The 11,790-nt window shown below is 51.8% G+C and overlaps 1 protein-coding gene across 1 annotated transcript; it reads left to right on the top strand.

Moving 5' to 3' along the window:
* The first annotated feature begins 5,841 nt into the window (after positions 1-5,841).
* Positions 5,842-10,582, top strand: APOD (apolipoprotein D). Its single transcript, XM_051781390.1, has 5 exons — positions 5,842-5,930; positions 6,879-7,032; positions 7,304-7,425; positions 9,208-9,296; positions 10,233-10,582. The coding sequence occupies exons 2-5, from the start codon at positions 6,910-6,912 to the stop codon at positions 10,466-10,468; spliced, it is 570 nt and encodes a 189-aa protein (XP_051637350.1). The 5' UTR covers positions 5,842-5,930; positions 6,879-6,909; the 3' UTR covers positions 10,469-10,582.
* The last annotated feature ends 1,208 nt before the right edge of the window (positions 10,583-11,790 follow it).

Genomic DNA, 11,790 nt, shown 5'->3' with positions numbered 1-11,790 from the left:
GGCCTGTGTTTCAATGCAAGCTGTGTGTGCTCAGGCCCGGCCTCAATGCAGCTATTCATGGGCAAAGCCAAACACATATGCCAGTGTCTTTGTGCTCCACAGCCTGTGCAGAGGGATGTGACTTGCTCTTTGAGAAAGGGCATTCTTAAAATTCTCCTCTGACCTGTGGTGTGAGATTGGGGGGCTCAGAGATACAGAGTGGAAATGCTGTGCTGGCTGGTGGAGAAGTCCATCAGGACCAAAGTGCTGCCCCTGGGTCTTCCTGGTGCATATATAAAACAAATATAAAACAGCCTTGAGGCCTATGAGTGGGGGATATCTGAGGGTCTGAGGCCACCCTTGAACTCTGCACTCCTGGCAGCTGATGCTCTGCAGTGCTCCCACAGCAGGGTATCCTGTGTCCCTGCTGAAGGGCTTCTCGCTTGGCTGGCAGGAAGCATAATCTGCAGGAGATTCCCTAATTGCATTTCTTAATGCAGTGGAGGCCATTCTCTCTCTCCGTGAGCAGAGCTGCAATTACCCACACACTATAAATCTGTGTCATGAGGAAGATGTAGGTTGTATATAGGTCATAGAAAATATAATTGTGTAACTGCATTAACGCATCCCTGAGCTAAGGGCTGAAATATGACTTAACTGCAGAAAATAGGGCTGTGGGCTTTAAATAGCCTTCCTCGAGCATCTCTTGGACAGAGCTGGTGATTCCGTGAACAGATCACTGTGCCTCCTCCAGGGGAACAGAAAATCCCTTTGCAGAAGGTGCTCTCTAAGCATGTTTAATGACCTTTTTTAGACCATTTATAATATATTTCAGTATGCTGGAGGTTGCTGGTCCAGAGAAAAGCATCATGAATCTGCTGGGGAGTGTGTGAGATCTCCTCTGAGAAGGGGATGCAGAGCAGGGCAGCTGGGGTGTTCTTTGGGCTGGGCTCAGCAGGGCACAAGAGGACCCATCTGAGGGGAGAGCAGCACCTTGAGCTGAGCTGAGCCACGGAGCCAGGGCCCTGCAGTGCCCATAAGATTTAAATTTGAGCAGGCATCCACAGGCAGGGCCCATGGGAGTCTGGTAAATGCCCATGGGATCTGCTCCCACATCCACTGGAGGAGTCCTATTCTGCCCCCTTCTGCTGTGCACTCCTCACTGCCCTTGTGAGGACAAGACCTGGCTGAACACCTGCCCTGCCAGAACCTGGTGTCTGCTGTGAGAACGCAGCAGCAAATGCATCAACAAAACTTTTTTACCTTATTTAGCAGCATTAGGCTGCCCTTGGTGTGGGGCACTGGGACACACCGGATGTCCAGGATTATGGACACTGCTGGAACTCTGGTTTTTATGGGGAGCCCATCCACAGGGGTGAGATGCCACCGAGCCAAAGCTTTGCCACTGAGCCAAAGCTTTACCACTGATCCAGCTCTGCAATGTATTTCTCTATACAGAGACCTTTATTTTCTTCTGTTTTGGGTTTTTTTCTGCTTTCTGAAGAATAAATATCCCTCTGGCTCCTCTCTCTGCAGGGACTTGGATCGTGGCAGCAGTGCCAAGCAGTTCTTCAACCAGGCCAGAAACAATGCTGGTCCTTCACCTTAGGGTTTGTCCCTTAAATAATAATATCCTTTTTGGTTTTCCAGCTTCTTAAATCTCTCTCTTTAGTTTCTTGTGTTTTGAATACATAACTGGTTAATTTTCAGGGTGAAGAGCTACTCACTAATAGCTTATAGATGAATCACAACATCTTTTGTGCACTTGCACTGGACCAAATTCCCATATCCCAGAGGCCAGTTCACGCTTCCAGAGTCTGTTTACTTCCTTTGCTGTCATAAGTGTAATTTAAAATTTGACACCATTTTGCATAAATGGATTTCAAAGAACTTTTTACCACTCCTGAAAACAGAGGAAAATTCCCACCTGTCTTCCTTTTCTCTGTTTTATCTCCTGCAAGTTAATCTTTGTTTCTGTATACATGTTGCAACTTGTCTGACCAACCCAAAGCCTCATTTCTTTCAGAGGAGGAAGAAAAACACCAAAAATGAACTTGCCAGAGAAAAGACAGAGGAAGGAAGGGAAGGCATGTCCTGAGCTGGGAAGAGCTGGCTATGCAAACAACATTGTCTCCGTGGTGGGACTCTCGGGACTCCCAGATTATCCTGGTTCCCAGGATATGATGCCTCAACACTGCAGGTCACACAGAGAGGCTCCAACACTGGGTCTTCAAAGGCAGCAGGCCTGCACACAAGATCTGTTCATGCAGAATGGCACAAAATGGCCATGTCTGTGGCAGCTTTCCAGCCCCTGTGAGTTTGGGCTGCTGAGGCACTATCAGGAGATGAAAACTTCCTTGTGGGGATAGGCAGGGAACCCTGGGCTAGCAGCTACCAGAACTGGCACTGGTGGTGTCCTACAAGGAAAGTATATGCCCAGAGCTTCTGATCCCTGCAGTGCTTCCACTGGACGCTTTTTCTCTTGATAAGAGCTTGGGCAGCTTCTTGACTATCCTAAGAAATGCCAAGGATGTCATCACAGGGTTGAGAGGACAATGTCTCTCCAGCTGCTCTCTCATCTCAAGGCAGGTGGAAAGTTTCTGGGGGCTTCTCTGCAGCGGCTGAAATCCCAGCTGGGTACCCAGTATGATATGACAGTCTTTCCCTGGGGAGCCAGGTCCCCACCAGGCCTGGCTGGCTGAAGCTTCTCTGTTATGTGGGTGCCAAAAGCAGATTTCTGTGTGGTCTGGGGTACGCAATGGGACGATCTCACTTCTCGACTAAGCCAGGTTGCCTGCAGGTAGAATGTCATAGGTGGAGTGGCACTGCCCTGTCCCAGCCCTCAGATGCCTGAACTTTATATGCAGCTCCAGCTTGTTCTAACCAGGGGGTTTTCTTTGCTATCAGCACTCAGTGCCATTGTCTCCTCTTCCTGGGGCCAGTGAGCCTTGTCTCTGCCAGCACGGGACTATCCCAGCCAACACAGCCCACCTGAAAGTGCCCCATGCACAGTGCTGCCTCAGCTGCCACCCTGGACATGTTGTGTGACTCGTGCCACCTCACCCTCTGTATGCTTTGCACCCACTCCTGCCTCCCCACGCGTGCATGTTGCCCACCCCATCCACACCCCTGTGCCGCACAGGCAGCGCTGCCCTGTCCTCCTGCAGCCCCTGTGGTACTTCCCTGTCCATGTCCTGTGCACGTGCCCTGCCCGCCTGCCTTGCAGCTGCCTCATCACCCAGAAATGTGGGGGAGGCTTCAATCTTGCATGAAGCATTCCGAACATGTCTGGTGCCCCCCCCTTTTGCCCTGGTTTCTCCCCAGCTCTCCTCCTTCCTGTCCTCCCACCCCTGCTCCAGCTTCCTGCTCTTTGATGTGCCTCCCCTCCTCTGCTCCAGGGTACAAACTGCTTACCAGGTGGAGATGACTGTTCCCACCCCACAATTAGGTGCAATTATAAGGTTATGCTTTTCTCTGGACCCTTGCTCTGGAGTGCAGCACAGGTGGATGAGCTCAGAATAGAGTCCTGCTGCGGGCTGAGGACAGACACCTTGGTCTGTGCAGGCGAGTGGTGCTGGTGGGTGCTGAAGGTGGTATGATAGGAGAGTCCTGGCATGGCCACTGAACACATTCTGGCCAGGTGGCCCTGAGCAGAGACTCAGCTGGAACAGCCCAAGCCTGCTCCATTCCAACAGAGGAGCAGCAGATATCTGGGTGCTTCCCGCTGTGGTCAAGCAGAGCCCAGAAATGTGCCCCTGGGGAAGCCTCAGCCAGTGCTTGTGTAGAGACGGGTCCCAGCAGGGGCAGCGAGCTTGGCTGTCAGCTCTCATCACCTGTGCCTCAAGCTGTGCAGTGCCTCAGCACCCAGGGGGTGCCTCTTGGCTGGCACCAGCCAGTGGGGGAGCTGGACTCCATTGCAGCCCCTGAGCTCCTGAGTGTGCTGCCCTTGGCTGGAGGTGGGATCCCTGTGTCTCCTACCAAGACATGGGTTTTCTTCCATTGCTCTTGGTGCTGGCTGTGAGGGAGGTGATGGCTATGGCAAAGCCCACCCCACCTGTGCTCACCACTCTTGGTGGCTCAAGGAGCATCAGCTCACAGTGGCTCTTGTCTCCTCACAGCCTCCTGGCCATGTCCCAGGTGAATGTAGACTACTGCAGCTGGTTCCATGGAGCGTGGCTGAGTGGATGCCTTGCTGTTTCAGTGTGACTCTGGCTGCAGGGTGCCAGGAGCCAAAATGGCAGTGCCCAGCCACCCAGCCACATCTCTGGCAGGGCCAGCATTGCAGGGCAGCTCTTGGGTGCTGGGAAGTGCCTGTAGACCAGTGCAAGCATGAGCCCCTCCTGCTGCAGCAGAACCACTCCATCACTGCCACCACCATCAGGGAGTCCCTGCTTCATCCCATAGAAGAATGCTCCACGTGCAGATGTAGATATGCACACAGACACACCTCCACATGGTTGTACTCATGCACACAAGGCTGAGCCAAGGCTGGCCATTCTGTGGGGCTTTCTCCTCTGGTTACTCTGCAGGATATGGTCAGCCAAGCTCAGCAGAAAAACTGCTCTTGCTGGTCTGCTGTGCATGGGGAATCCCATCTCTGCAGTGCACTGAAGCAGGGCAATGCTCACACCGATTTTCTGATTTCTAACCTGTTTCTATCACAAGAGGTAGAGATGACTGTGGGGCTTGCAAAGAGTCTGGAGGACACCTCTGACTTTGGTATGGGCAGCCAGAGCCACCCCATCAGGGACATGGGTGGCTGCCCAAGAGCTAATGGAGCTGTGTGCAGGCAGGGAGAGCCCCTGCATGCTCCCCTGCCCTGTGCCAAGCACTGTGGCAGACCATGGACTTGGTGCTCCCCTGAGCTATTCACCCCCAGCTGGTGCTGCTGGGTCTGTGTTGGATGAGCCCTGCACATCTGTGATGGCCATCGAGGTCCTGGGAGCACTTCAGCTGTGGCCATGTTTCAGGGCACACCTTGGCTGCACAGCCCCAGAAGGGGACAGGACTGAGCTATCTGTGGCTCTTGGGGTGGCATTTGGGCAGCCAGGAGTTCAAGAGTGTGTGTGTGCATGTAAGGCATGCAGTGCATGTAAAATGCGTGTAAAAACACACCTAGAGAGAATGTCTCCACAGAGATCAGATTAAAAGAAAATGTAATTAAACACAGAGAACTTCCTGTCAATTACTCAGCTATCCTTGCATAACTGTTGGGACTGGCTGCCTTCACAGATGGCTGCTTTGCTGTCAAAGGCTTTTGCTGGGCACCTGTTGGAAAAAGTGCCAGGTCAGCATGGAATTAATTGCACCGGCATCTTTCCCCATAGTGAGATTTGAAAGTCTAGAGAAAAACTGCTGAAAGGTCTTACAGCTCCTCAGATAAACCTGTGATGTCTCCTGCTGCTTAATCCTCCTCACGTACTCCTGCAAGTGATTGTGGTGGGGACAAGGACATTGCAGTGGCCCAGAGGGTCTCCAGGGCTCAAGTGGCCCCTGGCAGAGGAGGCTGCACATCCCCCTGGGAGCATGGCTGGCTGCTCCTGGATGAGAGGGAGCAGGACAGGAGCTGCTGCTGTCCCCAGCCCCTCTCAAAGGCTGTGACACTTCTCCCCTTCCCCTGCCATCTGCACCCAGGCCTGAGGCTCTTGTGAGCAGCTGAAAGGCAGAGAGCTCCGCAGCTGTGGGGCGATACCCAGACACGTGAGGTGCCTTTGTTTGCCTGGGTGAGCAGCCAAGTTGCAGCCCATCTCCAGCTTCATTCCAGCTGCAGATCTAAGGCAGCTGACTGGCCTGCCAAAAAACCTAAACACGTCGAGGACCAGGGAGTGGCTTGTGCCATTGTTGAATAATGATGTTCCAGCACACTTATAAAGCGAAGCAGAGAGCTCACCACAGAGCTGTTCCTGGCAGCCCTGGTCCTCTGCAGAGCATCACTCCTCCTCATTCACAAGGTACGTTTCTGAATTGAGAGATTCAAAATGGGAAATGTTGGTCTGCAGTGGGGCTCGTTCCTGCTGCTGGAGACAGACTGGGCTTTTCTTTTAAACTTGGGGAAAATGTTACCACTGCTCCTGCAGAGGAGTTTCTGGCCAGGGAAGCAGAGCAGCCCTGTGCTGCAGGGTCTGTACATGCCAACCTGCTCGAGCAGAACCCAAAGCACTTGGGCAGCATCCTGGATCCAGGGGCTGCTTGGGTATGAGCAGCACAGCTCCTGCTTCTGCTCTGCAGGAAACCCTGTCCTTTCCCTCATCACACCATGCTTTTGGGGATTGGTTCATGTTGTATTTGGTGCTGATTTGAATCTTTACCAACTTCCCCATCCTGCAGTACTGTGTATGTCTTTGCACACAACGACTCCTCCAGAGGCAACTGTGCTGTCTCTCACACCACCTTGCAGTGTCAGGCAGCCCTGGCATCCATGGGGATGTCTCTCCTGCCATGCAGGTTCCTGCAGGTGTACACTGCCAGCTTCCATTTCCCAGGGTCCCAGCTCTGTGCCGGTTCTGGATCCCATTCCTTGTGCTCCATCATTTTAAAGCAAACATCTCTTCATTTCCCTTTGCCTCAGCATTGGACAATGATGCTCCTGTGTGTCCTCGGAGGTTTATCATCCCTGTATCTTGCTGGGTGTCACATGTGGGTGACGAGTTGAAGTGCTCTCACCAGACTCACCTGGTTTTCTGCACAGCTGTTAGGCACAGCCTGAGCACTGGCAGGGCTTAAGGCCATTTTGAGCTGGGCACTTTTCTGGCACAGTGCCTTTGTGCTCTTCTCATGATTCTTTCCTCCTTGCTGTGCCACTGATGTGTTCTGCTGCACACATCCTAATTTTCATGCCGTATTTCACACAAAGTTCTGCTCCAGGGAGGCCCCAGCTCAGCTATTTTCCTTCTCCTCAGGTCTGTTTGCTGCCTGCATCCCAGTGCAGCCATGCTGGGCACGGCAGTGCGGCTCTCAGTCCTGCTGAGCGTCTTCAGCTTTGGGAAAAGCCAGATGTTTCATATGGGACCATGCCCAGATCCATCAGTCCAAGAAGACTTCGATATCGAGAAGGTGTGAAAAGTTTTCTAACAGTCTTTTAGGGGGTATTGAGTTAGGCTAAGGGGGTATGAGACTGATGGCAAACTCCATGGGTGCATAGGGAAGTTGGCAGGTCCAATCTCAATGCCTTGTGCTGGAGCTGCCAGGGAAGGTCTGTGCCTCTGCCAACCCCTCCACACTCCCTGTGCCATAGAGAGTCAAAAACTGTGCTGGCGAATGAGCTGGGCTTCTCTGTCTCAGCCCACTCATGCTAAAAGCATCTCTTTAAACTTTCTTCTGTCAGTATTTGGGGAAATGGTATGAGATAGAGAAGCTGCCCTCAACTTTTGAGAAAGGAAGCTGCATCCAGGCAAATTACTCATTGAAGGAGAATGGGAAGTTCAAGGTGATCAACAAGGAGATGCTGTAAGTGTTTGCGTTCGGGCCACATTTTCACTGCAGCAGTGGCACTTCTGTCACCTCCCTTGCTGTTATGGGTGTTTATTTTTCTCTAAATTGCCTGTTTCTGTGTCTGGGGGTGCAGACGGATTGCAGTAGGTCTGCTGGGATAAGGGGCTTTGCTGGGGTTACGGCAGAGATGTGGGTCTCTAGTTCCTGCCAGTGCTTCCTTGGGGCTCACCAAGTCTCTGTCTCATTGTCCAAGGTGAATGGTGAGAAAATAAATCAAGAGCACATGGTGACTTCAATATTCAGTATGAAATAGCCTGGGTCTATCCCCTGGCCAATTTGTGATCCCCAGTGATGGCTAAGAAGCTGGATACCCTGGATCCTGTCCCAGGGGCTGGTTATGGGATGGCAGCCACCACCTTGTGCTCCTGCATGCTGAGAAGTGCTTGTGCCCTGTGCTTTTCTCTGTTCCAGAGTAAAGGGACTCAATGAAAAATGGCAGGGAAGGTGAAACATCTGGGTCAGTTTTACTTAAATATTTGTCAACTGTTTTCTGGAGCATTTACCGTGCACAGGTAGTAACTGCTGTGTAAGGGGATCAGCAGTCGATATCAGTTTAAAACAGTAGCCAAGTGAATGCTTTTTCCTTTATTACAGTTGAGAGGTTATAATTATCCTGAGCCCTCCTGGATTTTTGCATGGACAGATGCAGAATTCATCTGTTTCCATCACCAGCCCTGGCTGTCATGGGCTGCTGCTGTGAGGGGCTGAATGAATGAGAGGGAGAGAGCGGTGAACGCAGCGCTGTCCCCTGTGCTCCCAGCATGGCAAGGGCACTTTGTTCTGGCTCACAATAACAACAACTATGTAGGAACACATCCCTTGTGTCCGGAGAGAGCAGTATCCTTGCCTCTCACTGACTGCCCAGCACTGTCTCAGCAGCTCCACTGCTGGGGCAGTGCCTGGCAAACAGCTGGACATTCATTTGGGCCTGCATTGATCTGTGGGATGTTAATCCAACCATTGCTGTGCCCACTGCAGCAGCTCAGAACCCTGAAATATCAGGAATGTTTTGGGTCAGTATCAGCCCCTTGACCTCTGCTGCTGACAGGATTTGCTTTTGCCTCCTTGGCTGTTCCTGTTTCACAGGGAAGCAGGAAACTTTCCTGCCCTGCAGGCAGCGTCCAGGTCTTGAGGCATACAGGGGAAAATGAAATTATAAGATAGGCAGCCCAAGTCATAGGGCTTGCTGCCAGCAGGGCAGTGCTCCAAACCAGCAGCCAAACAAACCTTGGCTCACCACACAGGTACAGGTAATTTGTGTGAGGAGGAATGTGCAGTGACCTGGAAAAAACGCAGGTAAATAAACAGATGTGAACATGTGCCTTCCACAACTAGTAGGAGTTGAGCTGCTCCCTGGCACATCTAAAATCAGTGCTGGGATTCTCCCATCCCATACAGAGAGGTCTTGCTCTCCATATTGTCTGTCATTGTCACCCTGGCACCAAAGGACACCATACTTGCAGGGGCACTTGGAGAGAGGCAGCCTGGGGTGCTGGGGTGGTTTGACCTGGGACACCATTTGACCTGCTGCGCCTGGCCCAGGATCTGCTGTGCCCTGGGTGCAGCTCATCCTCAGGGGTGAGCTGTCCCTCCAGGAATGCTGGGGTTCACTAGTGCCTGTTTCAGCCACCTCCTGACAGTGGATGTGTCAGGAGGGATGATTTAGTGGAAGCAAAAAACCATAATTATTTCCCACTCTCCTGACTTTATTTCTCACCTTTGTCATTCTCCCTTTAGTTCCAATGGCAGAGTCAATGAAGCTGAAGGAGAACTCATGCACATGGATGTAAAGCAGCCAGCCAAGCTGGGCGTCCGCTTTAACTGGTGTAAGTGTGTGGTGGGGAGGCTCCTGGTGCCCGTGGCTTTTATTCATGTTACACAGCACTTTCCTCTGTCCGCAGCAACACTTTGGAAAGTGAGCATCAGTCTCCTCTTGAATCCCTTTTTATTCTGCTCCCTCACACCTTTTCCTTGGCTGTTTCACAGCCCTCCCTCACAGAAGGTTTATTTGCAGATGTGGGTTGGAGCAGGGATACTTGCAAAGGAGGTACAATGATTATTCATGAGCACAGCTAGACTTCATTTTGTGCTTCTAAGACATCACCCACAGCCATTTCAGTTGCAGCATGTGTAGCCCCAACCACCTTCACCAGGCGTGAACCCCAGAGAACAGTGCCTGGCACTCCTAAGGGCATCAGAAATAAACCCCAGGGCACTTACACCTGCCTGCTAGACCCCCCTTTGCTTTCCACCTGGTGGTTTGAAGGTGGAGTAGCTGTCCGTCATCAGAGCAGATGCTTTGGGTGTAGCTGCCTGATGGAGAAGGGAATTTGGCTTAGCTGGGATGGGCTGAGCTATACTCATTCCCACTGCTGGGCTCCAGCTGGCTCCATGAGCCAGGGCTCCCCGTGGCAGTGGGTAGTGGTTTGTGCTTCTTGGATTACCAATGTCAGCTCCTTCCCATCAGCAAGAACCCTCACACGTGTATGAGCTGGGCTGGCTTTCAGTGGCCCAGGTGAGCTGTTCAGGTCATAGTGTTAACTTTCCAGCAAGTCCTTCCTAGTCAGGGCTTTGTGGCTCTCTGGAGTTTGTCTGGGCAGAACAGGGAGTCCTGGTAGGCTTGTATAAATTATAGCTCCCTGTACTGACCACAGTTATGGAGCAGCCAAAGTGGGAACAGCCCCAGGAGCTGTGGCTGTAGTGCTGCAGAGCCATCCAGAGTTGGTTTTGCATCACACTCACAGTGCCCTTCTCTCTCCCAGTCATGCCTGCTGCCCCTTACTGGGTTGTCTCCACCGACTATGAAAACTACTCACTGGTTTACTCCTGCACTAACATCCTCTGGCTCTTCCACATGGACTACGCTTGGATTTTATCAAGAGCTCCTGAATTGCACCCAGAAACTGTGGAGCACCTGAAGAGTGTTCTCCAGTCCTACAAGATCGACACCGACAAAATGATTCCCACTGATCAGGCCAACTGCCCTGCTGAGATGTAACTCCCAGCACACAGTGACACAGCACCAGACCAGCGATGAACTTTGTTGCTTGCTTTATTATCCATTAGAATTTCTGTGTAACTGAGAAATTTAATAACCTCTTTGCTAACTATAGTTTGCCAGCCCAGAGTTACTCTTTGCTATCATTCCCTCTGTCACTCTTCCCCTTTTCTTTTTGCCTTGCTCTGACTTTTGCAATTGAGTCAGTGCTAATGGGTGAAGAAAAGAAACCCTGAAGTGCAGACATGAACCTCTGCTGTTGCTGTGAGTCCTCCAGTTCATGGATGGAAAAGGGTATGAGATGTGATGTGCAAGTATTAGTCCTGGGAAAAAAATCATTTATCACACAGCTCCAGGTGTTTTTCCCATTTTTGTCTTGATGTTTCTGGGCCTGCTAGGAATCTACAGTGTCTGTTGGCACTGCCTTAGCAGCAGCAACATGGTGGGTTGTTCCTGCCGCCTGGGAACTGACACTGTGGTCTTGAAAGTTTCCCAGTGCAGGGCTGTAGACACATGCTGCTGCTAAGTCAGCAGACCTCCTTGCTAGAAATCAGATCTGGCTCCCTTTGTATTTTAAGTCTAAAAATGTCCAGAAACTCAGCATCACTCCATCCCAGGTGTCTATATGTGTCCTCTCTTGCCTCTAGGGAATCTGGTCCTGCACTTCCGAGAGGTCAGCCCTGACTATACTTGTAAGCAGACAGAAAGAGATGGGTCTGCTCCCTTGTTTTCTCTTCCAGAGGCTTTTCCCTGAACTTGGAGAGACAGCAGGCTCTGCCTGACACCCTGCTCCCTGCTGTTCCAAGTGCCAGGTGCCTGCTGGCACTGATCTGCCCTGGCAGGTGTTCACCAGGCACCAGGACAACTCTGCTTGAATAGCATTCATGCAACTCATTAAAAATGAAACAAAAATACCTGCTTTGGGGCTTTTGTACCTTCCCAGCTGCGTGGCCTTTGTGAGCAGGCAGGAGGGCTCAGCATGACCTCCTCTGAGGTGGTGGCACTGCCAGAGCAGGAATGCAATGCAACATAACAGCCATGGCTGAAGTGAAATGGTTTGCTCCAGGAGCCTGGAGCTCTTTCCAGCTCTCTGGGGTTGGATGTGCGGGCACCCCGCCATTGCCTGAGCCGTGCCAGCAAACGTGCACTGTGGCTTTGGGTGGCAGTGACACTCAGCTCCTGCTGCTTTTATTAGCATGAAGAAACAGCCATGTGGATGCAGAATGTTGTAAATCTGCTGGAAACATTCTACACGCTGGTGGGACCCTGGTGGTGTGGGTGTGCTGCAGAGAGCTTTCTTGCCCTGGGAGGGCTACAGGGGC

This window comes from Manacus candei, unplaced genomic scaffold (assembly GCF_025592945.1).
Source record: "Manacus candei isolate 608988 ecotype Guabito, Panama unplaced genomic scaffold, ASM2559294v1 h1tg000015l, whole genome shotgun sequence".
NCBI lineage: Eukaryota > Metazoa > Chordata > Aves > Passeriformes > Pipridae > Manacus > Manacus candei.
The sequence above is the reverse complement of the archived record's forward strand: the minus strand, read 5'-3'. Positions and strand labels throughout refer to the sequence as shown.

Bases quoted from the DNA above. Each gene is read 5' to 3' on its own strand.
- APOD (XM_051781390.1), top strand. From the start codon at position 6,910: ATGCTGGGCACGGCAGTGCGGCTCTCAGTCCTGCTGAGCGTCTTCAGC. The intron at 7,426-9,207 runs GTAAGTGTTTGC...TTCTCCCTTTAG, and splicing joins GTGATCAACAAGGAGATGCT to TTCCAATGGCAGAGTCAATG. The intron at 9,297-10,232 runs GTAAGTGTGTGG...TCTCTCTCCCAG, and splicing joins GGGCGTCCGCTTTAACTGGT to TCATGCCTGCTGCCCCTTAC.